Source organism: Diaporthe citri (genome assembly GCF_014595645.1).
Source record: "Diaporthe citri strain NFHF-8-4 chromosome Unknown scaffold_5, whole genome shotgun sequence".
In the NCBI taxonomy this organism is placed as follows: Eukaryota; Fungi; Ascomycota; class Sordariomycetes; order Diaporthales; family Diaporthaceae; genus Diaporthe; species Diaporthe citri.
The window spans coordinates 3,639,452-3,666,740 of NW_025064850.1; the positions used below are offsets into that span (position 1 = coordinate 3,639,452).

The following is a 27,289-nucleotide window of genomic DNA, read 5'->3' on the forward strand; positions in this document are numbered from 1 at the left end:
AAAGTTGCGGTTGACGGCCGACTCCAGTCCTTCTACTGCTGCAAGACAATGTGTGGACGCGGTTCATGCGTGACAGGATATGTGTGCCCAATCCACTCGTAGGCGAGAGCTAAGGTGCAAGTGAAAGGGTATCATTAGGTACAGCATTCTCATCACTCATATATAATCGTCAGCCGCTTCGTGGCTTGCTGCATATGTGCTGCACTCTGATCGCCTTCCGCCGAAGGTGTACCTCTCTCCTCGCCTCCTGTGCTGCGTCCCTGACAGGCAGATTTCGGCCTCTTGGGAGGACTCGCAAAGTGACAGCCCGCCCGCTTCCCAAGATCTTCGGCGCCTAGTTTCGAGCTCCTCCTGCAGCGGCGAACTCCAGCTTACCTCGTCGGGGCCGCGAAGCTCCTCGTGCTGAGCAGGACCCCCTTGACGCTCCTGATGTTGTTCTTGACCTTCTTGATCTCGTCTTCGGGCTCGTTCCGCGCCGCGCCGTACAAGTAGCCGCTGCCGACGCCGAAGGACTCGGGCGGGTACGTCAGGGCGTGCAGGTCGCGGCCGAAGTCGTCCAGGGCGCTCTTGGCCTCGCCGAAGCCGTCGGCCTGTGAGGCGAGGTCGGCACTGAGGTCGCGGATGGACGTGATGAGCCGGCCCATCTTGTCGGCCTGCTGCTGCGTCGCGACCGCGGGGCTGTGCTTGGCAGACGCGGCGGTGCCGCCCGTGGTGGGATAGGACAGCCCGCCCGGCGTCGGGGGCGGCGAGGTCTGCACGCCCACGTCCCGGTGGAAGAGCTCGGTCGGGTCGTCGTAGCTGCTGGCGTCGTCGTCCGCTGCGTCTGTGTACTCGGCGGCGGCGGCGTGTGTGCTCCCTGCGAGGGCCGCCCTCTTCCCTGCGGTGTGGTACGACTCGGGGATCTCGGACACGGCGTGCTCCAGCTTCTCGACGAGCTGCGACAGGTTCTTGTTTGCATTCTCGTGGAACTCGACGCGAGAATCGGTGAGAGAGTCCACCATGGGGCTGACGAGGTACTTTGTGGCGCCGTAGACGAAGGTGGAGAGGCCGGCGACTATGCCGAGGGAATTGAGGAGGCCGGAGGCGGTGATCAGAGGAGGGGGTTTGGCAGGCTTCGTGAGGAACTCCGGGTAGGTGATTATCGGAGGCTGGTCTGTCTTGATGTCTGGGTTTGAGAGCGCCCTGACACCTTCATAGGCTGGTTCGGTTCGAGGTTCTACATTGGGCGCGTGTTGTGTGCCTGTAGTAGTAGTGGTCGTTGTTGTGGTTGTTGCTGCTGCGCCGAGGTCTGTCTCGTCCAGCAAGGTGTTGATATCGGCTTCGCCTAAGCCCTTGGACTTGAGAAATTCCACCTTCTTTTCCCTGCTTGATTCCCTGACTGATTCATCTTGGAGGAATTTTCTGGCTTGCTCCAATGTGGTGGCACCCGAGTCGCCGGTTGTGGAGGCTGCATGCTGCCATGAAGGTATTGAGCCTCCTTCCTCCTCGTCCTGCTCTCCCATGGTCTGGCCGGGTGGCGATATGCCTGAGATTGCCGGGAATAGGTTTTGGTCTGGAGTGAAATTCAAACTTGGCTATCAGCAGTGGTGTATCTTCGGGAGGGATTGGACATAGTGTAGAGGCAGCGACATGTTGGAGCTCGACCAGAGGAGCGAATCGAGGTCATCCGAGTCCGGCTGTGGCAGCACAATGGACCTCGGCTCGGCGCCCGCTGGGCTGGGTTGGCCGGTGGTGGTGCGCACAGACCGTTTGTCTGCCACGCCCCTGCGCGCCGGCTTGCCTGCTTCTGGCCGCTGGGAAGGAAGTGAGGACCTGCGCCAGGGTGCGCATCTGGACTGGCCTGAAAACGCAGGCAGTACTGGCAGTCCAAACCTCTTCCTCTGGTCGACATTCAACAGCCACCACGCATTTACATTCAGCTGGGCCTGGTTGCAAAGAGCATTGGAGGTCCTTGTTATCAATATATGACCGTCTCTCTCAATTCAGACTGTGCTTATCCGAGTGGCCCGTCTGCTCGACCCTCCGAAATCTCAGCCTTTGTCAAGACCCCCGGCCCTCACTCGGTAAAGCGACCTCATTTATCGTTGTAGGCCCGACTCAGAATTCGCATGCCCACCGCCGGATCTGCTTGTTAAGGAATCATCTCCACAATAGGCCGACAGCCAAGAAGAAGGGCCTGACGGACCTTGACCTGTTGGTGACACAGGCCCGCTCGACGTAAAGTACCGTGCAGTACAATCATCCGGCACAGCCAGTGGGTGCCTTTGAAAGAGAGAGTGAGCGGGACACCAAGCAGTAAGTAGCCAGCCAGCCAGCCTTGTTGCTTGTGTTTGCCAGAGGTGGGACGCTGGCCCGGCATGAGAAAGGGCAGGAATGGGAATGAATGTCTGACAAGACACAAAGCGATAGATCGATCTTTATCCGCCGCTGCCTTCTCGCCCTGCGTCCCAGGTGACAAACAGGGGCTTGGCCAGCCAGCCACAATCCATCGGCAGCAGAGATCTTCGCGTCTCACCGAGTTCAGGCACAGCTGAGTGTATTATACCATATCATAGATATCAGACCACGCGCACCTCGCACAGCAACTGTAAGTCAAGAGGCGTTTCCTTGCTGTCATTGTGTGTTGTGTGCTCTCGTTCCATCATAACGTCCTTGTACAAGACCACATCACATGCCTGCTGGCGTCTCTCTGTCTCTCTCTGTCTCTCTCTCTCTCTCTCGGAGTGAGCCTTGCCCGCACTTGATTGTTTTGGAGATCGATGCAACACGGCGGTCGGGCGCGGCGAGTACGGCACAGCGTCGTACCTGGGCGCGCACATCTGCCACTCATCTCGACCGAAATTGCGGTTCCTGCTTCTCTTCTGCCCAATTGACATCCAAGTGACACTGTCGCCACCAAGTGGGTCGATCATACTGCTGTTGCGGCAGGGGGCCACAATCAGTGCACAAAGCACAAGCAACCGCTTGATTGGGGACGGCTTCACCTCCCCAAAGGAGAGTAAGGCTGGGCTCAAGGTTGGCGCTATCTGGCTGGGACGAGCCCGGCGAGAAGCACCGGCTGCTAGTCGCTGGCAATTGCGGGTGCGTTGCATCACTTCGCACCGCTTCGCATCGCGCCGCAGTGTAGTGTAGTGCAGTGCAGTGCAGTGCAGTGCAGTGCAATTCATTTCGGAGCGCTTGTGGTTGCGGTCAAGGGGCACGGGGGAGCGCAGGAATTTGGTGTTGGCTGCTCGGGCTCCGTCATGTCTAATTGAGACGACCTGATCCAACCATCATCAACAAGGTCCTCGTCACCGTGGCGAGTTCTCATCGTGCCTCCACGTGGAAATTGGCCCAGCCGATCCTGCAAGTCATCAAGACTCCAGCAAAACATAGTCGCGCAAGGCTAGTCAGCGTCAGCTGGGCGCCTCATCCACCAGTGATAATTCACCTACCCTTCTCCCTGCACCATCGCGGCCGGCTGCATGGGCCTTCGCCTGATCTCGACCGCCTCCGCGTTCACTCCTTCAGGGTGGTGACAGACCGCGGGGGTCGGAAGGCTTCTAGCGCGAGCAAGTGGCTGTTGGCGTGGCATCTCGGAGCCTCCCTTGATAGGGTGGGCTTGGCCTCCTTGCTATCCCACAATCCCTCCCGCAGGTTGTGTTCGGCATCTACAGTTCTGTGTCACTGCGTCTCACCTGCGTTGGGTCGCACATGACAGCAAGCACCTCGGACCGGAGCTTAATTGAACCTCAAACACAACCGGCCAGCCCGCTCGTCAATCAGCCTGGGCCCCCACTGCTTACCGATCCAATCAATCCAACGCCAACCCTTCTTTATTGCCTCCCTCTCAACGACATCCCATCATTTCTCATCAACCCATCATCACATTTCATCAACAAGGCTTGCCACCTTGCCCCAACCCAATTGGCAGCAGCCCCTACACATCAAGACACACCCCTTCATTTGCTTGTCATCACCAGCGTGCCACCATCATGGCTTCCAGGCCGCGCCGTTCGGCCGCCCAGAAGGCATCCGTCGCAATCACTGACATGGCCGACAGAGACAATATGTCCTCATCTCGCTCAAGGCGGTCCGGTGACGGTCTCGCCTCTGTCTCAAGAGGATCACAGGGGGGTAAGGACCACACCTACTTGACTGTCAAGCTGCCTTCCAGTAAGCTACGCCAGGCAACGAGCAGCAAGCAAGGCTCCAGCATCTCGGTCAACAACGACTCTACTCCTAAGCGGTCTACTCGGGGCGGAAAGAAGAGCTACGTCGTCGAGTCCGAGAGCGACGAGGAGGAGGACGAAGAGGAGGGCGAGGACGAGATCCAGGTCGGCGCGCCTGCTGTAGTGGCAGACGACGACGATGAGGACGAGGAAATGAACGACGTCGACGAGGATGCCGAGGGTGAGGAAATCGAGGAGGAAATGGACCTCGACGCAGAGGGCGAAGAGGACGAGGACGCAGAAGGCGAGGAAGATGTCGACATGGCCACACCAGCCCCGGCACCTATCATCAAGATCCAAAAGCCTAGCAAGAGGTCGCCCGAGAGCAAGAGGACCAAGGACGTCACCCCCAAGAAGGCCAGCGCACAGGCCTCCGCGCTCAATGACTCGGACGATGACGAGCTCAGCGAGTTGGAGAGTGACGAGGAGCTGGAGGGAGAAGAGGATGCCGAAGGAGAGGAAGACGACGAAGATATGGACGCCGAGGGCGAAGAGATCGAAGAGGACCAAGACGCCGAGGGCGAGCCGGAGCCGAGTGCTGAGGCCGGTCAGGAGGTAGAGGAGATGGACAGTGACGACGAGAGTGCCGCACCTAACAAGACGCGCATGACGGTGCGTCAAAGGGCGCGGTTCGAGGATCTCGACGAGAGCCACTACCAAGCTCTGTCGAACGGTACGTGTTCTTTCCAACATCTCGGAAGTGCTCTACTGATCACAGTGCATTTGCAGAGGTTCAAGCAAAGAAGGTCTTCACGGTGGAGGAAAAGGCCATGCGCCGGGCCGAGATGGCACGAAGGCGGCGCAATCTCAGCGAGAAGCGCAATGAGGAAGTCAAGGTATGCTGAACCCAAGCAACTGCTCACGCAATTGCAGCAAGACCCACTGACACAATGCTCGTCTATAGCAAGAAACGATCAACAAGCTCCTCAAGAAGCAAGCCAGCAAGACCAACCGCAAGGGTGGCCAGGTGCTCGCTGAGGACCTCCTTGGTGAGGGCGAGTCGAGGAGACCCAACCCCATCTTCATCCGCTGGGTCAGCACCAAGGACGGCGAGCGTGTATCTGTGCCAGAGGAGATGCTGGATGGCCCTGCCGGCCGTCTGTTTGTGAACGGCGTCCGTCCTGGTGGCGCTGGCCCTACTGGCTTGGCCGGTCCGAGAAAGATGGTCGAGGAGGTCTCGTAGGAGGGGCCAGAAGACGAGTCCCAGGAAGGCGGGAGCAGGGCGAGGGCGCCAAAGGAATGATCTAACTGTGGCTGGGAGCCTATTGCGAACGCCGTCAGCGAAGTTGCCGAGACGAGACTTCGCAATTCTCTGGTCGCATTTGCAAGTAGGGTCGCACAAAATCATGTCATGCCCAAGTCCTTACGCAAAATGGGACACTGAGGTTGCCCACGAGCGTCATCGGTTGTTTTGAGCACATAATGGAGGGCACCAGATAATTCTGCACAGGAGACGCATGTTGCGCTACAGGTATTTTAGAAGCATAATACGCAGAGGTTTGGGCTGGTGTACCTATGGAACTTGCTTAGGTCTCTGGCAAGCAGGTAGCAGTGCCACAAAGTGACCTAGTCGCTATTGCATGCGTTTGATAATAGCGTGGGTTGACGGCAAACCCAATGGATTCAGAATTAGTCAGTATTGTGGAAATTCTTTGGAAAGCGTGACAAGGCCTCACCGCCCCCCTCCTCTGAAGACAACAATTACTACCAAAGAAAGACGAAGCAACTCTCCTGGTCTGTCCAATAATTTAGGTTAGGAGATTTCACTTGGCTGAGGTCATGGAATAATATCCGAGTATCACAACTAGGCATGGTATACCTGAAGGCGATATATGCTACTAAAGTACTTGCTGCTCTCTTCCACGTCCTCTATACGTCCAAGCATAAAATCACAGACGTCCGTGAGTAAATCACCATCTCCAGCCACCCTTTATACATTGTCCGGCTGGAACAAGTATGCAGAGGCCCAATTTACCTTGGTAGCCTGCTGTCCTCCCAAACCTGACAAAAACTTACGAGGGCCAGGAGGTAGAAAAATAACCCACGGTAAAAGAACAGCTACAGTTCCTCCTTGAAGGCGCTTGACTTGATTTCCGGCCCAGATCTAGCAGTAGAGGCATGCGACCTTAGGAACAGGTTCACGAGAGCATTATGATTAGCGAAAGGAGGGCTGAATACTTGGTAGCTTAAGGAAGTCCCGAGCCGCATTGAAGGGCTAGAAGGACGTTCAAGCTTGAGCAGTTATTCAATGATACGAAGCGATGCTGGGCATGAACACTATTCCCAGGCCCAGGCCGATGTATGCGCCCTGTGTCAGTGGGTCTGCCAGTACTGGTGCAGAATCTGGTCTGATATTTCCAATGACGGTGCCGAGGATTTTCTCAGAGGAACTCAAGTTTGTTGGCATCGGCACATTGACCCCCAGCCTTGTCCTCTTGTGGTGTAAATAATTCAACAGCTTGGTTTCCGGAGGAGATGATCTGCTTCATGGAAGCGCGAGAAGGAGGGAGATCAGTCGAAGGCAGACATGATTCCAATCCACGAATAATCAGGGCTCAAAAAAAAAGTGAGAAATAATGCTTCAGCCAAAAGATCTGCACCAGCCACTCCCATGCTGGGTCTCAACCTGGCAGCCGCCGTCGGTTAAGTCGTTGCCAGTCGGACTAGGTACTTCAAACACTGACTGCTCATATAACTTATTAAACCGGGGCTAATGCTCCTCCCTTGTTCCGGGAAATGCGCTTGACCAGCCCCCTGTATTGTGAAGCTTGTCCCCATGATGGATGAGCGCGAGGCGTCGAAGACGGCCGCTGATCCCTGCGGGGAAAACATCGTGCTCGACATGTTCGCGTGCATGAGACGTCATTTTCGTGATTCAAAGGCTGTAGAATGCAGGTCTACCGGAATTGCCTTGACAGTCTGTGCCGCGCATGCAGGCATGGTGTTCGTGGTGGTGTTCGTGGTGGGGTGGGGCTCGCATGGGAATTACAAGTCGTTGATGGGAAAGTGACGTCGCGACGTTCCCTCTCAAGGAGGCCGCGGTATAAGATGCACTGGTTGCTGTAGGCTGCTGTCGACGATGAGCTCGAGCTACGAGGGTGAAACTACTTGTAATGATTGGAAGAACAATTCTTGGGAACATCATCCACTCACTCCAGCCGGGAGAGAGAGAAGGAAAGAAAGTCAACAAGCCTTACGAGGCAACCAATATCCATCCAGACACCTCTCTCTCTCTCTATTAGACAAGACAGTTGTTCTTCCACTACACGATCCATTTCGGAGGCACAGCCGCAGAGAGAGAAAAGAAACAAAAGAAGAAAGATTCACGTGCCATACCAAAGATGCCACCGCCGAGCCCGACTCTGGTGGATGGTGCCACAAGGGTGCTGCACACACGTACAACACACGGATCAAGTGGCTTTCAGGAACCGGTGGGGCGCAAAGTATCATTGCTTAGGGTGTGTTGCGAGCCCAGGGGCAGAAAATTTACAATGTTAGACTACTTGTTTATGGCGCGCACTATGGGGGATGGCATGGGATGACCAGGCAAGGTACCACGTACACGCGTCATTATTCTGGAGCTGGCCTAACAACATGACCTTACATTCTCTACACACCCAAATAAAAATCTGTAGACGGCCGCGAGTACCCAACCGTCTTTGGCCACCCGCTATAGTCCGGCCGGAACAAGATGGCGTCCTCGCACGCGCTCCCAAGCGACGTGTTATTCAGCCACGCCGGCTCCCAGTACCACACGCCGCGGCCCAGGCCGTCCGGCACGTCCCTCACCACGCTGACGACCTCGTGCATCCACTCGATCTGGCCGTCGACGTTGTACGGGACCTCGGGCTCGGACGGCTCCGGGATCGGGTTGTACTGGCCGTTGCAGATGGCAGGGTAGTCCGTCTCGGCGACGTGCACCTGCCTGCCGTACTCGCCCGCCAGCCAGCCGAGCGTGTCGCGCAGGTTGGCGAGGGTGGCGGAAGTGCCGTAGAAGGGGTAGAAACTGACGCCGAACAAATCCCAGGCGCTCCTGGGCACGCCGTTGGCCTCGAGGGCTCCGTACCACCGCTGCTGCAGCGTCAGGTTCCACCCGTTGTCGACGTGGATCATGATCTGCGGGCGGCGGGCGTGGCCTTTCCTCCTCCCGTGCCCCCCCGCCGCGACCGCGTCGTCTACCCCTTGGCGCGCCGCCGTGTACAGCGTCGCGAGGTTGGTGAAGTTGGCGGCGAGGTCGGCGTCGTCCGTGTCGACGTCAACGTAGCCTAGGGGCCACAGGATGCCGTGGCGCACCTCGTTCCCGAGCGCGACGATGTCCAAGTGGACGCCGGCCTCGGAAAACGCCACCAGGGTGTCGTTCACGTAGGATCTCAGCGTCTCGGCCAGGGCGTCAACACCTTGGTCCGGCGTGGGCCACGCCGCGGGAACGGGCTGCTCCTGTGGATCCGCCCAGCTGTCGGTAAAGTGGAAGTCGAGGTAGAGCCGCTGGCCTTTTGCCTGGAGGCGCTGCGCGAGGGCAAGCGTGTACTCGAAACCGTTGGTACCGCCCTCCGGGTCGACCCAGAGCCGCAGCCTCACGCCGTTCATGCCGCCGTCCGCCAGGATGTCGTCGGCCGGGCGGGTTAGGTTGCCCCGGGCCGTATCGACGTAGAAGTTGTCCGAGGCCTCCATCGTGCCAAGGGACGACAGGTCGTGGCCCTTGTAGAAGAAGTCATGTGGGGACGATGAGCTGTTGTGTCTGGGTCAGTGAGAGGGGACGCGAGGGCCGTGGGTGTTTGGGCGCGCTCACTTTGTCTTCCTGGCGGACGCCGTCAGGGCCGCCAGCGCGGCCGCGCAACATGATGAGAGCTTCATCCTGGCACTCGTCGGCTTGGGAAATCGAGAGGCTTGGCCACATCCTCGGGGGGCGACACGGTCACATTGGCGACATCACCGCCCTTAAGTAGCCAGGTAGCCAGTCGGCAGCAATGAGGTCCAGCTGCCTCGGAAGCCCAGGCCGACGCCAACTCATTTCCACCGCGTCGAACGAGCGCCACCGTCCCACTCGTCTTAGAGCTGGGAGAGAACTCTTGCCAGCGACATGGGTCGGGGACTCCGGTGAGGACCTGCTGTGGGAGGACTTGGGAGGACCGGGGGAGGCGGACTAGCCGGTCACGATGCCTCTCTGCAGAGACCGCTTCAAGTTTAGCCGACCGGCCCAGCACTCAGGGCCGGATCGCACGATTGGCGCGTTTGCTCGTGCCGGGGATGACTGAGGACTTTTATAGGCCTCTTGGGCTTGTGGGGTCTCGGCGCGCGATGGTCATGCTCGGACAGATGGCTGCCGACTATTTCATTACTCTGGTCCTGGATCCTGCAATGTGGCACTTGGACTCTTTCCGGTTTCCACAAAACATGGACCAATTTCCGTCCTTGCTACCAGACGACAAATCAAACTTCAACTGGATCATCCACAGAAGAAATGCATGCTGAACTACCTAGGTAGGCAGCGCCGCCCAAATCAAGCAGAGCTGCAAAAAGTGGTCATCTGTCGTTGATCGGCATCTTGGGACGACTCGTGGAGACTCAACTAAGACGGACCCATGATCCAGCTAGTTGCGGCCCCCATCCCATTCCTGACCTGGCTATCCGTAATGGTAGGAGAGCCCAGATTGTTTGCCCATCCTTCATGCCCAGATGTCTCCGCAGACAGGAAAGCTGAACATGGTAGTTGTGTAGGAAGAGAATCAGCTTGGGCCACTTGTCCAGCTTGAGCTTCAGTCAAACATAGCAAGCCGCAAGGGAATTTCGCTGGTCCTGGACTTCATGGGGGGTGCATACCTAGGTAACCAGTGCTCATGTACGTCCTGTGGCCGACATTCTGAGCAGCCAAGTCTTGTCACATCGAAAGACAGCTCAGCAGTTCCAATAGCTTGTTGAACCAGACGAAGTTCAGTTCCTTGGGCTGGCGACCCAGTACTTTCAAGCAGCTGTTAATAGATGAGCAACAGCTTGTCCAGAAACGATACGACTTGCTGCAACCTCCAGACCCTCACAAACCCCTCCTTGGAGATGTATTCAGTTGGTCTCCTTCCTCGGAATGGCAGTCGATTTGACACACAAGACTCTTAAGCTCGTCGCGGGAAGTCAGGATTGTGCCTGACCACCCATCCTCCACCTGTCTTTCGCATAAACACCCTCGCCCTGTTCGGCAAACGCCCCCCCCCCCCGTTGAGACCAGTCAATACTACACATGACCCATCGTACATTGCCTCTGATATTCTTCAACTCTTTACGGGGCCAGGAGTAGCGCCAAGAAGCCAGAGCACGTTGCAAGAAGCAGCACAATGGCCTGGGATGTCCAGTTCGAACAGCAATACCTCAGTAGCTCCACCAGCTCTTGGAGCAACTCAAAGTATCACGCGGGAGGGAACAAGAAACCACACTCCATGCCCTTTCACGAGCTTGATCATGGCTCGAGCAGCCAGGAGACATCAATTTGATGCCCAGGCATAAGTGAGGCCGGTGCTAGTGCGCCTTCTGCACACAAGTTCATTTGGAACAGAATTTGGGGCTCAAGTGTCCCAGCATGTGGTCCAAGCAGGCTGATCTCCGAAGACAGGCTGTACTGTGGAAATGGTCTTCAGATCTAGCCATCCCATGCTCTATCTTCTGGTTGTCGTTTGGCCCGTTTGCGCTGCTTCAGCGGATGCAACCCGGGCTCGAAACTTGTCAGCCGGTCCTGGTGCGCCGGGCAGGAGGACCCTTATGTAACATGCATAGTGATACTTTTGCCAAGTAAAGAAGTCAGGTGGTTCCACCGAGATTGCAGTGCCAACCTTGTGGTCCGCGAAATAGGAACTTCCAAGGTTTCCCTTGGGTCTGGGCCTATTACCCCTACCCAGATAGTCTTCGCAAGAGGGTGCTTTCCACCTGTACGCCCTTGGCTTCGTCTCCACACGCGGCGATAGAAGGGAAAGGGGCGAGGGTGCATATCTCCATTCCCCCAGGTCCAAAGTGAGGATATCAGGATATCTTGAGAGGGATCACGTGGTGCCTTGCCCTCACAAAGTTCCATTTACGCAAGGGGACAGCCTTTAAGCCGGCGCAAGATCTCGCGGTGACGAAAACTCAAGGCAAACGAGTGTTGCAGGGGTGGGAAGGACTGCTCATACCTCGGTGTTAGTGCTCAATATGAAGCCCACCTAATTCAGGCTGTGCAAGTATATCGTGAGCTCAACCTCCCATGCGTGCCCTTTCACCACTCGACTTCAAGTTTTCATCTCAACTTCCAGCACCAGCCACCTAATTTTTTTTTTTTTTTTTTTTTTTTTTTTTATTTTTTGAATAGGAATGAAGCCATTGACTGTACCTTCGACTGACTTTTTTTCGACTTGCCATTATTCAATTGACTTCGTCGACTTTCCTCCGGACCGACCTTCCCCTCGACCTCTGCAGCAACTGCAAACTCTTCTCATCACCCTCACTTCGTACACTTGCACAGTGACATCGTCAGAACGGCGAGATACTCGTTTCTGACCTCAATTCGAGAGCTTCAGCACTTCGACGCTCTTTCTCAACTTGTGCCATTCGTACGCTCAACCGCCAGGGCTGCAAGTCAGCTTCTGGCACCCGACACCTCACCACCAGAGCTTCAGCGATTTTGACGCTCCTCATCGACAACCAGTACACTTGTACAACGGATCGCCAGGACTGCAAAGGCAGCTTCTGACACGAATCAGCGAGGTAAAGACACATCCCACACCCTCACACCTCACCAACGCCCGCCCAGCTTTGGAACGGCAAGTTCTCCTTCACCATCGCAGCAATCGCAGCTGGCGCACTCGTTTTCCCCTTGCAAAACCATTCCACTCCCCTGTTCCCCCTGACACTCTTCGTCTATCACATCACCAGTCAAACAGACCTATTGTGGTGGCTCGTCTGGATCTTGCGTGCTCCCAGCCCTGGAGTGGGAAAACCACGACGAGACTTGCCTTTCAGCCGCAAATCTGGTGGGTGTCCTTCCCGTTGCAAAAGCACTTCCACTTCCATCTCCTCGCCATCTACACTTTTCCCCTGCCTTTCCCCCAATTGGCCTTTCCTCGGCATTCAATCGGGTCGGACGCATCCCCAGTGGGAAAACGGTGGCAAGACTCCCCATTTTTTCCACACTTGTGGTGGGTAGCTTTCACTACAACGACACATTTCTACTGCTTTCTGCTCAATTGGCGCTCTCGAGACGGTCAATCCGGGTTTTGCGCTCTTCCAGTGGGGAATTGGCGAGAAGACTTGTCCCTTGTCCCATCCTGGTTCGAAAATTCCCTCCAGCAAAGCACACTTTCCCCCCTGCTCGAGCGATTTGACGACGACCATTTTCACACTGAACTCCTTGAGCCCGAGAACGGCGATGAGGCACACTTTCCTCACCTCTTTTTTTGCGCTGCTCGCGATCAATTCTTCCACATCTGCCTCAACTTTGAAGCCGGACCCAAGCTTGTCCAGAAACTTTAGCTGACATCTTCTCCTCAGAGCAAGCATCAAGCACAAGACGACTTGACGGCTTGTACCATACCGCCACGACTCGGCAAAGACTCAATTGACGACCGTGACGATACTCATACCCACCTCGATCTCCTTGCCTTGTCCTCCATCTTGAAGACGGCGGCAAGGTATCCTCCGAAACCTGTACCACCCTTCTCACGACAGTAACGACGAGACGCCACACTTCTCACTAAAAGAGAACGAAGAAAGGTACCTTCAGGCGCAAGGCTTTCTTCCACACCAGATTGGAATGCGATCCATCCAAATAATCCTTCCAATCAGACAAACCAACGAGTTCGACCAAGATGTCGGACCACATTTCCAAGAACAACCAGGCCAAGGCTGGCCGCGCCAATACTACTGGCATCAAACTCAAGCCCGTCGCTGGCGCCACCAAGCTCATTCTTGAGAGCGCCAAGGCCGCCGTTGCCGATACCAACATCAACGACAAGGTCCCCGATACTGATCGCGAGATGGACCTGACTTTCTACGACGCCAACGGCAATGTTGAGACTGCCGACCCCGATGGCGACATCAGCATGGAGGACGATACCACCATGTTGTCAATCGAGAATGACGACGCCTCCAGCTCCATCGATGAATCCGTCTCGGCTAACACCAGCGTCACCTCTGCCTACGACGGCGCGGCTGACTTTGAGTGCGACGGCATCATGCAGTCAACCGAGCAGAACGATGATGCCTCCGCCTCCATTGACGACCTCTTCTCGTCTGACGACGACATGACCAATGCCAGCGGCGGTCTGGACGAGGACAGCGCCGCTAAGTCGGACTGCGAGGCCCTTGTCGCCTCCTCTGCCCCGAAGCTGTTCAATAGAGACGTCCGCGGACACTCAGTTTCCCTCACCAAAGACAGCGAGAACTCGGTCTCTGCTGAGGATCGCGCCTATTACTCCGAGGACGATGGTGAGCACTATGAGTACGAGAAGTACGCCTTCCGACAGAAGAGACTTCGCCTCAAGAACAAGGCGCAGTGCTCCAAAAAGCGTCCTTCCAGACTCCCCAAGGGTGGCAAGGGCGTCCGCATGAAGGACGGCAGCATGGTCGCATTCAATGCTGCGAACCAGCGGTGCGACGACCAGGCCTGCGATGGAGACTCCGAGATGCCTTAGGATGGCAATGAGGACGACACATCTGGCCAGGCAGGTGGTGAGATTGAAGAATGGGAGACTGACGACGAGCCGGAGCTGATCATTCCGATTGACGAGGCTCTTGCCTTGGAGAGGATCGAGGAGGAGTCTTCGAAAGTCGTCCAAGCGACGCGCGCCTTGTACAGATTCACCGGCAACGCAATGCGCCTGCGCCAGTTCAAGAAACTCAAGGAGAGCAAGATGACGATTCGACAACAGCTGTCCCGCCTCGGCACTAGGACCTTGCGCCCCGAGGACATCGCCTGGAACTATGTCGTCCTGCACAATGAGAAGATTCGGGAGCTCTGGATTCGTTGCAACCAGATGGACCCGTACGAGAAGGACCGTGTGATGAGGCAGATTGATGATCTCAACCACAAGCGCCAGCAACGACTTGCAGAAGTCAACCAGGATGACTGCCCCATCAAAGTCTGGGAGTTCAAGGCAGGCTGGGTCCAGCCCGAGTACCGCCAACCTCTTCCGCGCCTGGAACCAGAGCCTGTTCAGAAGCCAGAGACCGTTCAGCAGCCAGAGCCTGCCCAGCAGCCAGAGACTTTGGAGCAGCAAGAGCTGCTGGCCACACAAGCTTCTTTCACGGACTTCGCTTCTATCGGCTCCTTCAATGACAACAGCAACCCGAAGGGCAACTATGGCGTTCCCGAGGCGGATGTCGACTACATGGGTTCATTCAGATTGGACGACCACGAGAGCCACTTTGAGACCGCATTCGAGGTCACCACTTCCAGCCAGAGATATGAGGCTGATCTCCCCGGTCTCGATGCCTTCGTGGACAGCCTCTGGACTGTTCCAACCAACGACACTGCCAGCACCCCGCTAGATGCCGCTGAGGTGGCGCATCTGCAGGAGCAGTTGCAGGTTTCCGCGCCGAATGAGCCAGTGCCTACCCAGAGTCAGTTCGAACCTGGTGAGGATATCAACAACGACAAGAGCTCTCTTTTCAGCGACAACGACGACGATGAGGTCGATGCCGCTCCCGTTTCTTGCAAGGCAGTTGAGGAGCCTCAGATCCTCGAGGACGCTCCCCATGTTCTCCCCAACACCCAGCAGTCTTCATTCGAGGAGCAAGTCATCGAGAACAGCGACTGCGACTCTCTCTTCGGCGATGCTAACGAAGACTGCCAGCCCGAGTCTGCCGAGATGACTGGCCAGGCTGTCGAGGAGCCCCTTATGTCTGAGAACAACACGACCGCCGACGCTCCTCCCGCCAACCCGCAGGTTTCCGAGGAGCAGCATGGCGGCGAGGGCTACGTTGATGACGATGATGATGACTCTCTAGGCATCGAGTTTGAGGATGTCGATTTTGAGACCGCTGCCAGCTCCAACCAGAACGCAGATGAGCCGCAATCCAGCACCAACACTGGCAGTGACGTGTGCGATTCCAGGGACTTGACAAACTCTGAACCCATCGCGCAGCCCGACCATGGCCCCGAGACACAGCTCAATCCAGTCTCCGAAGCACAGCCCACGCAGCAGCTCGGCACACCATTCGACCAGGAACTCGGAGCAGAGCTCCAGATTATCGAACAGCCTGCGCCGGAGAACCACTCAGCCCCAGATGTGGCGCCCGTCGAGCAGGCTGCCCTTGGCCCTCAAGAGGGCCAGCCAACAACCGACCAGAGCGAGGCTACCAGCGGTGAAGGAACGGAAGCGCCTTTCATGTCGCAAGGGTCCCTCCCGGGCTGGCACGAAATGCGCCCGTATATGACGGGTCTAGATGCTGTGCGTGAGTGGACTCGCGGTGAGCTTCGCCGTTTCTGGCCCAACGGCGTACAAGTATGCTCGGATTTGCAGCTGGAACTTTTCGGCACCGGAACCGACGAGTTTAGGGAGTTGGAGCTGTTGAGATACGAAGCGTGCGCTCGAACTAACCAACATTACATTGTTGAGTTTAAGGAGGAATACCCCGAGATCCCGCCCAATATGGTGGTCACACCCATCGACAATGGAGTGTACGCCTTTCTTTGCCTTGTTGCCCAGGCGCCCGCTGGCATCGTCGACCTGACTGGAGACGATTCAGCTTCTTCCGCCACGGCTCCTCCTTCTGGCGTGCAGCAGGCCGCTCTCGCCGCTCCCGCGGAAATCGTCGCCGCCGGTGCGCCGGTGTCCGCCACAGCGGGTGGAGATTCTGTTGCCAATGGTTCTGAAGCTGCCGAGGAGGAGGACGAGGTGACGAAGAGGGTGCCCAAGATCCCCACTCCACCGCCCGTTGACGAAGCCACCTTCGCGCAAGGACCGGTGTCTCTCACCAACAACGCTGAGCCAACGACGCCCGTGCAGAACGGTTCTGATGGAGACATTGGCACCTGGAGCAGTGACTGGTCTGGACAGGCCTTTTCAGATGGTGGCGACCCTCCCAGGTCGCCTTCGAACCAGGAGATTCGTGTCATGGAGCATTCCGTTACCACTGACAAGTACGACCGCGAGACCAATCCCACGGACGATGCTAAGGGCAGCAAGAAAGCTCGTGGCAAAAAAAGCACTGGACCTGTTCCAGGTTCGCTCAGCTCTGTGCGCAACGCACACAACACTCTCAACCAGCAGTTGTTCCCAAACGCCCAGGCCGCTGGCAACGTCCATGGACCTCCCCCGGCCGCCCCAGGCCCAGTTGCAGGTCCTTCCAATGCCGCACCGCCCACTCAGCAGGAGCCAGCTTCACAAGGCGCGACAGGAAAGCGCCATGTCGGACGCCCTCACAAGGACGACAGCGAGTTGGCCAGCCCCCGCAAACGCCAGCTCAAGAATCCCAATTCTCCCTGTGCCGAGCCCAGCAAGGGAGGCAACAAGCGCCGCAAGAAGAACGCACCGGCGGCCGCGGACACGACCGACGTGTCCCAGGGACAGCAGCAAGGCACGTCGGAGGAGAGCCAGCCCGCACAGTACTACGGACCTTCGCCCGATCGGAGTCTGGATGCCAAGGAATGGGTCGAGGAGCACACCCAGGGCGGTAAGGGCAAGAAGCGGAAGGCTCCTGCGCCCAAGAAGACTCCCGCTCCCCGCAAGGCGCGGAAGACCAAGGAGGCCACTCGCGCCGCACCCAAAACCTATCGGCCTATTGCCCCGGCCCCGCCGCGCAACCCAGTTGATGCCAATGGCGTACAGATGCAGTCTCGTGCGAGCACCCCGATGGGCCACGGTGGCGCCACAGGCTCTTCGCCCAATGTCCAGATGAATGGCAACGGCACCCAAATGCATTCGGCGGCACCTCACACGCAGAACGGCCGGTCTCAGCAGATGGGCCAGCAGTCTTCCCAACAGGTTCCGCAACAGTCAGGTTCTCAGCATACCGTAGGCCAACAGAATGGTTTCACCAACCATGTGCAGCAGCAGCAGCCTTGCGAGGTACCGGACCAGGATGACTTGAACAACAAAGAAGCATGGTTGACAGAGAAATTGCGCGAGGTTCAGCAACAGCGAAGCATCTTAGCTCATCAGGAACAACAACAGGGTCAGCAGTATCCCGAAGTGTCGCCCCAGATGATGCCCGACCCTTCCATCCAGCAGGGCTTCCAGGAACCACAGCAGCAGGACTTCCAGCAGGTGCCACAACAGGCGCCCCAGCAACCAATGCAGCAGCGAGCGCAGCAGCCAATGCAGCAGCCAATGCAGCAGCCAATGCAGCAGCCAATGCAGCAGCCAATGCAGCAGCATTTCCATCTGGGTTTCCAGCAGCCAATGCAGCAGCCAATGCAGCAACCAATCCATCCGGGTTTCCAGCACCCGCAGCAGGGTAATTGGCAGCAACAGAGCAGTGACATGACCAGCGGCGAACCAAACTTCCAGCAGCAGTTTCGGCAGTGGATGCGGTCCGAGCTCCAGGAAATGTTCGCTTCTCAAGTGTCCCAGACTCCCATGGCTATGCCACGAATGATGTCCAACCAGGGCATGCCATCGAATGGCATTGCACCTTACCCGACGAACATGCAAGAGAGCCACCGGCAGGCGTCTCCAGCCGTTGGATACCCGGCGGCCGGGCCCTTCCCTCAGAACGGATACCCGGCGCCCATGAACTTCAACCAGGGCATCGAGGGGATGAACGTTCAGGGCATGTTTGGTGGCTTCGATGGGGGCGTCAACGGAGCCTACATGGCTCAGGAGGGCATGCCCGACTTCAGTGGTTGAGTTCCAGTACAGAACAGGGGCGAGTCTTGAGTGAATTTGACATGGCACATGCCATAACAGCTGCCCGAGGCTTCTGGAGCCACGGTGTTGGGTCTTTGGCAGAGTGATGGATGGCTCTAGGGGTTTGAGTCTTTGACAAACGTTGAGGGAGTTGGCGAAGGCTGTTCTGCTCGTCTCAATTCGGAGACAAAAGGCAGGTCGCGAGGTGTTTGGACAAGTTCTTCTGCTTATGTCTTGAGTTGGAGACAAAAGGCAGGATCGAGCTGATGAAGGCTGCCTGAACGGGGTGATGGATGGAGATCAGGCTTGATCAGTTTCATGGTATGTTGTCTCCCTGGAGAGATCGAGACGACTTTGACGATGACCATGACGAGGTTTTGCACCTTGTAAAGGGCAGGAACCGGAACAATGAATCGAGTGTCATCCTGGAAACAGAAAACAGAAAACAATCACAAAAAAATGGAGTATCATTAGAAAATCTGCCTCGTTCCGCTTGTGACCATGTGATTCTGGGACTGTGATTGCTGACGTGACGCCGATCGGGAGTACTCCAGGATGGCAAGAAGGTGCTGGACTAACACATGAAGCTCGCTGATTTCGGCCATCTTCCAGACGTGATATTTCCAATAGTTGTTTTTCCCCAGAGATCCAAATTGTCCACGAGAGGCCAAGCGAGGGGGGGGGGCCAAGAGCCATACGGGCACTCTGACTGATGGTGATCACGGCCGAAGAACAGCAGGGAGTGATGCCGCACAACCACGGGACAGGAAGTGAGGGAGGGCTTAAATACTGTAGATATATAAGAACTGTCAGGATTTATTGTTTATGGTCGTGATGGCGAGCGAGCAGAGGGTACGCAGGCTGTGGGCAGAGAGCGGACGGCCATATTGTTCCCTCAAGACAATGCAGGTGCCCTGAATGGACGAGATGTATATTCTGCACACGGAGTGAAAATTTCGCTGTATTGGATGCTTGCGATGTGACATTATTGGTGTTCTCGAGGCAGTTGCCAGCTGCTGCGTAGGTGGTCCTGCCCTCTGCAAAGCTCGAGCCGCGGATCCGAAAAGGGATTAGACCAGGCCGTTGCTTCCAACATGTGAGCGAGCCTCAGCAATGTTGGACTCGGGCGGAACGGAACGGGATTGGACTGAACTGAATCATGGAGGACCCTCAACGGTCAGAATCTTCACACGTGCAAGGCGTCTTCTGTCTCTGCTGCACACACGACTCTGTCCAGCCTGCCGTGCCTCTTTCCGGAGTGCTCTCAGCACCGTAGACGCTCCTTCCTGTGCTTTATCGGAATGGCTCAGTTGCCCTCACCGCCACCAAAAGAATCTGTAGGGAGCGGCAACAGCGCCGGCGGCAGTGACGCTAACGATGGGAATCGAGGCAAGAATGGATGGAGGAGAGAAGGACGGGAGGCTTGAAGATGAGGACTGTGGCCAGGCTCATCAGGGAGGTATGTCCGCATTGCTCTCTCACGTCCAAGCTGTCAGGTGTTTCGTCCTCGTGTTGCCTCTGGAAATCCACCTTCATCAATGCATCCTTTATTATCTATCGCCATCAGCACCCCACAGGCCAGACCGTTGCTTCCCCGAGAGACTCCATATTAAGCTCTTCGGCGGTTGCCCGCCCGGCAGTCTGCCAACCGGCCACGAGTCTGGTCATGTCTTGGAGCTTGTCCTGTACTGTCTTGCCTCCCAGGGTTGCACTTGGACCTGTGCGTCCTCGCACCGAGTCGCACCTCGCCCCAAGTCTCCTGCGGGGGGATGACACGAGTACTTGTACAGTACGGTACAGTGCTGTCCGTACAAGTTGTACCCGTCTTGTGTGCTTGTATGCCTCGCAGCCCGGCCCAGCCCAGCCCAGCCCACTTTGTTTTTTTGCCTTTGCATATTCCCGATTATGCTTCACCTTCCAAGCTTTGCATCCTGGCATCTGATCACCAAAGCCACCACCCGGGCATCCCTCCTGCATAGTCCCCTGTGCCCTGGCGAAGATCCATGTTTCTCCGCGCCCTCACCCTCGGGTGGTGCCGTTGTCCCTCCCTCCCTGCGCCCAACACATCTACCTAGACTGCCCACTAGGTCGGTAGGTCGGGACAATATACGGGGGTACGTGGACTACATCCTAGGTATATACGCAGGCGGTATATAGACCACCTGGATTGCCTGTCAGCCAGCCTGGGCACTCTATCCTGTGTGCCTGTGTCGCGTGAGGCGAGCATGAGCTGCTAGTGTGGTTCATGTTGAGGGCAGCCCCTGCTGCATCTGCGCAGAAGCCCAGACTCAGACTCAGAGTCCAGACCTCTCATTCTTGGGGGAGATAGCACCACCTGAAGATGCTTCAGCGGGTACTCCGTTCCCATCATACCACTTTTCCCCCTTCCCTCCGCCTCCTTCCCCGGCCTGCAGCCAGGCGACCTGCATTGTCACGAGCACCCCTCGCACTCTCCTCCCCTGCCTTGCTACGTACAGTTACGCAGAACACATGGTCTGTGTACATAATCACACGCGCCGACACTCGCTCGCTCGCACACCCACACACGCACACACACCCACACATGCACACATACGGACATAATCTACAGCACATACCCATCACAACACTGCAATTTCCCTGCCGTCGCATCAGCTCAGACAAGAATCGCAGGCTTTGCACCACACCTGCAGCGGCAGAAGCAGCAGCGGCAGAAGCTGAGCCTGCACCCGCAGCCGCTCTCCACACCCACTGCGACCGCTGTCGTTAAAAACTCTGGACGGCCTGGGGCGCACAGAGACCCATCCCCGGTGCCATCCTTGCCTCCCCGCTCCCCGCACCATCCTCTATCCAGCCCGGATCTGCAGCATCGGGTGAGCATCGCCCTGCAAGGACTGCCAGGACCGCCAGGCCTGCCTCGCCTGCGGCCTATAGCTCCAACCTCAACCGCAGACATTTGCCCGGGGGTCTCTCCTCCCCAACTGTCCCAGACGCCCCAGCCGGCAACCGCACCTTCTATCAGCCTCAGCCTGGGTCTCACTCTCCGCCTCACTCCCAGTCTCACTCCCAGTCCCAGACCCGGTCACATCTTCCTGCTCAGCTCCGGCCTCGAGGACCGGCTCAGGCGTCTCCGAATGCACAAGGAGACACCAAGGACAAGCACTACAACATGATCTTCACAGACTTGTACAAGTCGCCCAAGTCGCCCTTAGCCCGATTACGTCACTCGCATAACACCCAACTCTCCGTGCTTTCTGCGGACTATGACCCCGACTTGACCAGCAAGGATAAGACCAAGCAGAAGGAAGCCGTCAAGAAGCACCTGCAGTCCAAGGTCCGCAACGACTGGTCTTTCACTTGGCCACCGGCGGAGCACGCGGGCTCCTCACCCGCCGAGGACGAGCCACAACAGCCGGGAGCCACCGAGGACGCACCAGCGGTTGAGGACCTCGAAGGCTTCCTCGAGGTCGCTTCAGATGGCCCTGACCCTGACGGCCAGGCAGAGTATGGCCAGGATACTGACAGGGACTCGGCCGAGGACACAGATTCCGACACAGATTCTATCTACAGCACCATAATAGAAGACCCCATCCACTGGCGACCGAGGTTGGAATGGGCGTCGGAGCTCTCTGAAGATGAGTTGCCCCATAGCTCTTCGTCACCCTTCAAGTTTGATACCCCGGATTCAATCGGCCAAGCCGTTAATGCGTCCAACATCGCCGGCAAAACCCGCAGGCGCAGAGAGATTCGGAAGGAGGCAGCATGGAATGATGGCCTCGCATGCTTCGAGGCCAGGAGGAACGCCTGGACCCAGGCGAAGGTGGCTCGAGCCCGCCCGAAGCCGCCGTCTCCAGTGTCGCCGTCCTCGCCTAGGAAAGGCCTTTTCTGGCGGACGCATACCAACACGTCGTCCAATGCCGGCCAGACAGCCGCTTTGCCGGCCTCTGTGACTTCGCCCCTGACGCCAATCACGACGCCAATCACGACGACAAACTCACACCCAGACACCGCCCAGGCACATCCTGGCAGCGGAGGCAGCGGCAACTCCACGCCCAACGACAACCTGTCACCAAAGACATCGCGCAGCGATCACCTCCACAATGAGCCATTGCAACCCGAGCAATTGCCTGTCGAGACGCTGCTCCCAATCGCCCCGCCCCTCCTGCCGCCCGCAAATCCGATGCGCGCCAGCATAACCCCGGCTCTGTACGGCTCAATCTATGAAAAGGTTGTGGTGCACAGCCTGCAGCCGTCCTGTCCCATAAATCTAGGAGACATGGTGCGTGCGTGCGTGGCAGGGTGGAAGCGCGACGGTGAGTGGCCACCCCGGGTCACGGGCCCCGAGCCCGCCGCCCTGGTTGCAGTCAAGAGAAGGAAGTCAGCAACGACCGCGACAGCCGTGCCGCCGAGCCCGGCCGGGTTTGCTGCCATCAATGGTTCTGGCGCGTCCGGGCGGAAGCTGAGCTTCTCCTTATTAGGCGGGCATGGGCATGGTGGCGAGAAGGGGAGAAGGGAGAGTCTGGCCGAGGAAGGGAGCGGCGGGTCGGCAACGGGCAAAGCCCTCAGGAGGAGCCTCCAGAAGGTCCTGGGGATTGGGCATGGACAGCATCCTAATCAGCCTGTCGATGGCAGTGCCATTGTCCAGGAGCACTAACGGTGCCACTCAATAATGATGAAACGATTCGTATTCAAAACATGTTGCCGATGTGCCAGTGCCGCAAGGGAAACAGCAAACCCTCCAACCGGTTGGTCACTGATCGATGGGGTCTCGGTGATGTGAGACAAGGCGAGATCGAGAGTGTCTCTCCTTACTTGATTGACAGCTTGCACGTGCAGCTACACACCATCGGCTCGGGGTTTCAGGCCGAGAAGAGTGGACATGGCCATCCCTCCTGTGGCCCCCCCCCCAAAAGACATAAGTTGAATGTGTACAGTAGACTGGAGACTAATGAACCGCTGACAGAACGGTCGCCAACCAACTGGCACTGGTTGATCCGGTGGGATGGAGATCTCTGGTGTGCTTGGCGATGGGTTAGTCTAGGCCAACAGCCGTGTATGCAATTCGTGATGCAGCGAACAACTTTCTTCCTGAATGCGCACCAAGCCGGAGTGCCAGGGGCCTGAACGAATTTGGGACGTTGGGATGACTACCTGCATAGGCACGGCTGCAGCTCGAGGTGCACATGAGTCGATATTTGAGTCTGGCGATTACACGAGATGCCCTCATGACTGACTTCCAAGGCGGGCTTGAAAACATGAGACTGCATGTGCAGCCCACTGAACGGCACATACATACATGCCTGTGTGGGATATCCAGCCAGTCGCAGCGGTCTGTGCAGGAGGGCGTGGGGGATTACGGTTCTCTGCTTGGCGGGATCATCCAGCTAGCGGTGACGCCACTAGGCCAAGGCCCACCAGTCAGTTCCTAGACCGAGTCGCAATGAGGCAATCAGACTGCCGGCGCGCCCACACTTGTCCCATTGACGATGGCCCTGTAGCTGGACTAATTAATCGCCCGATTTTGTACATATTATCAGGCCGTTGCTCTTTCTACCCTCGTTATCCCGTCCGATGTGCGGCCAATACAGGTAGCTTCAGCCACCATTCCGCCCTCCGATTCAGCCCGGAAACATCCCTCCTCCTCTGCCCAAGCAGCGAGAACCACCAACACCGATCATATCAGGCCGCTTGCGCATGCTCCGGCAGCAGCAGCAGCGATAGGGGACCAATCCGCAGCAACGGCCTTGCCTGCGGCCTTGATAGGTACCTCGACAGGAGGGGGGAGTACACCAACACAACCAACTGCCACACACGAGCAGTACGAGCTTTCCGACTACTCAAACATCCGGGCGCGCCAGGAGCTCCAGGAGAAAGAGGCGAGGCGAGCTACAAAGTACACCGCGAAGCTCGCTGAGCTCGAGGAGGCATTCGAGATGAAGTAGGCTCCCTGAGCGGCTCCTTGTGACGCCTTCGGCTGGAATAAAGGGGCCAGCCGGACGAACGGATAAAAAAAAAGGTCATCAGACTGACAGTCGTGTTCTAGATTCGCTCATTCTATCCAGTTCAATGCTGTTCCGGATTGGACCAGCCACTACATCGCATACAGCAGCCTCAAGAAGCTGTGCGTTCTCCCACTCACCCTTACCCTTCTGACAACATCGCCATGCCAGACCCCACTGACTCGTACGCACGTCATACAGGATCTACCAGCTCGAGAAGACTGTTCACCAGTCTAGCGCACAGAATGGTGACGCCGAATCGAGACCTCTGATGCCGTCAGAGGACCCGGACGCCGTGTTCAAGCGCGCTCTAGACGTTGAGCTCGAGAAGATCAGCTCCTTCTACCAGCTCAAAGAGGGAGAGCTCGTCGACGACGTGAACGCCCTCCTGCGCGACATCGGCGACTTCGAGTCGGAGGAGGACGAGGAGGACAATGGCAGGCCCGCGACGCGGAGTAACGGGGGGCCAAGCCGGCAGATGGATCGGAGCCGACAAGGCCGCCGCGGGAGTGCGCACAGCCAGCACTCCACGGAGGATGGCGTCGAGGACAGTGACGACGAGGAGGACGGTGACGAGACCACGGCGCTCACTGCGCCCACCTCTCGGAAACGCCGCGTGAGCTTGCTCGGCGGGCGGCGGAGGTCGTTGGCCGGGCCTGCAACCGACATGACGGCGTCCACGGAACTGACCAAGTCGAGGCGGCTGAGTCTAGGCTACGACGACTACGAGCAGGCTGTAGTCTATTCGGGCGGTATCATGCTGAAGAAGCGCATCATCTCCCTCTACGTGCAGCTGTGCGAGCTCAAGAGCTACGTCCAGCTGAACAAGACGGGCTTCAGGAAGGTGCTCAAGAAGTTCGACAAGATCCTCGACCGCAATTACAGACCTGTATACATGGACAAGTACGTCGAGCCGGCGTACCCCTTCCAGCACGCCACGATGAGGGGGCTCGAGGAGACCATCTCCAAGATGGAAAAGGCCTATACGGATATCGTGACGAATGGTGACTACGAGGCCGCCAAGAAGGACCTGCGGTCGCACCTTAGGGAGCACGTCGTGTGGGAGCGGAATACGGTGTGGAGAGATCTCATCGGCATAGAAAGGCGGGCCGAGGCGGCCAGTCTGGGCCAGACTCTGCTGGGCACCGGCGGCAAGCCGCTGAAGACGCGACTGCAGGGAGACGATGAGCAGTTTCCTGATACTAAGGAGATCTCGACGCCCATCGGCAGGTTCACGTGTCCGGTATGGCTATTCAGTTCGGGCATGTTCTTCCTGCTCTCTGCCCTGGTCGTCTTCTTCGTCATGCTGTTCATCCCGATCATGTCCAAACCCGAGCAGCAGAATTGCCTGGCCATGTTGGTCTTTGTCAGTTTACTGTGGGCCACAGAGGTATGTTGTGTCTTCCGCCTTGGGGCAGAGACCATGATCACAGACAGCTGACTCCAGATTTCAGGCGATACCCCTATTTGTGACGTCCCTAATCATCCCGTTCCTTTGCGTCGTCCTCAATGTGGTCGTATCAGAGAGTCGGCCGAAAGAGAGGCTTAATTCCAAGGAGGCTACGGCATACATCTTCGCCGCAATGTGGACTCCGGTCATCATGCTGCTGATCGGCGGCTTCACGCTCGCCGCCGCCCTGTCCAAATGCAAGATCGACAAGCGCATCGCTACGTTTGTACTCAGCAAGGCGGGCACGAAGCCGAGCACGGTCATCCTCGCGAACATGTTAGTCGCTGCATTCGCCAGCATGCTGGTCAGCAACGTTGCAGCTCCTGTTCTGTGCATCTCTATCATCGAGGTTTGTCTCACGTTCCTCCCTCTGAAGACCTATTGTCATCTAGATAGCTGACGGAAACACACCACAGCCCATGCTACGGAATCTTCCCTCAGACTCGAATATGTGCAAGGCCCTGCTCATGGGCATCGCCCTTGCATCCAACATCGGCGGCATGCTCAGCCCTATCGCATCCCCACAGAACGTCGTCGCCATGGGAATCATGGTGCCGGAGCCGGGGTGGGGCCAGTGGTTCTTCATCGTGATCCCCGTTGGCATCATCTCCATTGTGCTCATCTGGATCTTGCTGCTGGTGACCTTCCACCCCGGCCGAGGGACCACAATCGTGCCCATCCGCGAGCACAAGGAACAGTTCACAGGTGTCCAGTGGTTTGTGACCATCGTTACGATCGCCACTATAGCGTTGTGGTGCGCGAGTCACCAGCTCGAGGGTGTCTTTGGCGACATGGGTGTCATTGCGATCATCCCTATTGTGTTATTCTTCGGAGTCGGCATCCTGACAAAGGAGGACTTCAACAATTTCCCATGGACCATCATCATTCTCGCCGCCGGTGGTCTGTCCCTCGGCAAGGCGGTCAAATCGTCTGGCCTGCTTGACACGGTCGCGATAGCTATCTCCCACCGCGTCGACGGCATGAGTTTGTACGGCGTGCTGGTCGTGTTTTCGTGCCTCATCCTGGTCATCGCCACGTTTATTTCGCACACCGTGGCAGCGCTGATCATCCTGCCTCTGGTGTATGACGTGGGCGCGAGCATGGAGGAGCCGCATCCGAACCTGCTGGTTATGGCTGGCGTGCTAATGTGCTCTGCGGCGATGGCTCTGCCGACGAGCGGGTTCCCCAATATGAGTGAGTGCCCCCCTAGTCGATCTTTTCGTTACGTGGATCGTCCGCTAACCAAGCCCCTTCTATTTAGCTGCCATCATGAAAGAGGACGCCACGGGCCAGAGATACCTCCAGGTAAAGCACTTCATCAGCAGGGGCGTGCCGAGCAGTCTAATCACGCTTGTCGTGGTGGTGACGCTTGGGTACGGGGCGATGAGAGCCAGTGGCATGTGAGCTTGCTTGTTTGTGCGGGGCCTTCGCGTAGATTTGTTCGCACGGTTTTACGATACACGGCACTTCTGGTTTGTGGTGCTGCTGAGATGAATGGCATTGAGACGGCGCATGGACTGAGTTTGAATATCGGGTTGTTGGTTGCATATGTCAACAGCGATGTAGCGTTTGGTGTGGATATTATTGAAAGTATAGAATGCGAACATGCTCTGAAGAGTATTCCTGGAGGTGGTTCAAGTATCATAGATAGTGTTGAGGCCAACAGCTCGAAGATGAAAGGGGCCCATTCTCAATTGTTTTGGTTGTTCTAGAGGGCGGCCAATCGGCAAGACCCGCTCGATGCAGGCAGACTAAATACTCCGTCGGCCCCCATGCGATGCGGTCATATGCGCGAACCGGAGCTCTCTTTCACTGCCTACAGGGGTCACGAAGCTCCACGAA

At 57.2% G+C, this 27,289-nt stretch overlaps 6 protein-coding genes across 6 annotated transcripts; 4 read left to right on the top strand and 2 right to left on the bottom strand.

Annotated features, from left to right (window-relative positions):
• Positions 1-371: 371 nt before the first annotated feature.
• On the bottom strand, positions 372-1,502 carry INS49_011617 (uncharacterized protein; the record flags this gene model as incomplete). Its single annotated transcript, XM_043172330.1, has 1 exon — positions 372-1,502. The coding sequence occupies one exon, from the start codon at positions 1,500-1,502 to the stop codon at positions 372-374; it is 1,131 nt and encodes a 376-aa protein (XP_043024075.1).
• Positions 1,503-3,974: 2,472 nt separating this feature from the next.
• On the top strand, positions 3,975-5,394 carry INS49_011618 (uncharacterized protein; the record flags this gene model as incomplete). Its single annotated transcript, XM_043172331.1, has 3 exons — positions 3,975-4,884; positions 4,941-5,047; positions 5,116-5,394. The coding sequence occupies 3 exons, from the start codon at positions 3,975-3,977 to the stop codon at positions 5,392-5,394; spliced, it is 1,296 nt and encodes a 431-aa protein (XP_043024076.1).
• A 2,426-nt stretch (positions 5,395-7,820) lies between these two features.
• INS49_011619 (uncharacterized protein) lies at positions 7,821-9,065 on the bottom strand (the record flags this gene model as incomplete). The annotated part of the gene is made up of 2 exons (XM_043172332.1): positions 7,821-8,940; positions 9,001-9,065. The coding sequence occupies 2 exons, from the start codon at positions 9,063-9,065 to the stop codon at positions 7,821-7,823; spliced, it is 1,185 nt and encodes a 394-aa protein (XP_043024077.1).
• A 3,971-nt stretch (positions 9,066-13,036) lies between these two features.
• INS49_011620 (uncharacterized protein) lies at positions 13,037-18,019 on the top strand (the record flags this gene model as incomplete). Its single annotated transcript, XM_043172333.1, has 2 exons — positions 13,037-13,792; positions 13,862-18,019. 2 exons carry the CDS (start codon positions 13,037-13,039, stop codon positions 18,017-18,019), a joined length of 4,914 nt encoding a protein of 1,637 aa, XP_043024078.1.
• Positions 18,020-21,167: 3,148 nt separating this feature from the next.
• INS49_011621 (uncharacterized protein) lies at positions 21,168-22,652 on the top strand (the record flags this gene model as incomplete). The annotated part of the gene is made up of 1 exon (XM_043172334.1): positions 21,168-22,652. One exon carries the CDS (start codon positions 21,168-21,170, stop codon positions 22,650-22,652), a length of 1,485 nt encoding a protein of 494 aa, XP_043024079.1.
• An 832-nt stretch (positions 22,653-23,484) lies between these two features.
• Positions 23,485-26,851, top strand: INS49_011622 (uncharacterized protein; the record flags this gene model as incomplete). The annotated part of the gene is made up of 7 exons (XM_043172335.1): positions 23,485-23,492; positions 23,682-23,936; positions 24,042-24,119; positions 24,199-25,387; positions 25,452-25,796; positions 25,864-26,641; positions 26,709-26,851. The coding sequence occupies 7 exons, from the start codon at positions 23,485-23,487 to the stop codon at positions 26,849-26,851; spliced, it is 2,796 nt and encodes a 931-aa protein (XP_043024080.1).
• Positions 26,852-27,289: the final 438 nt, after the last annotated feature.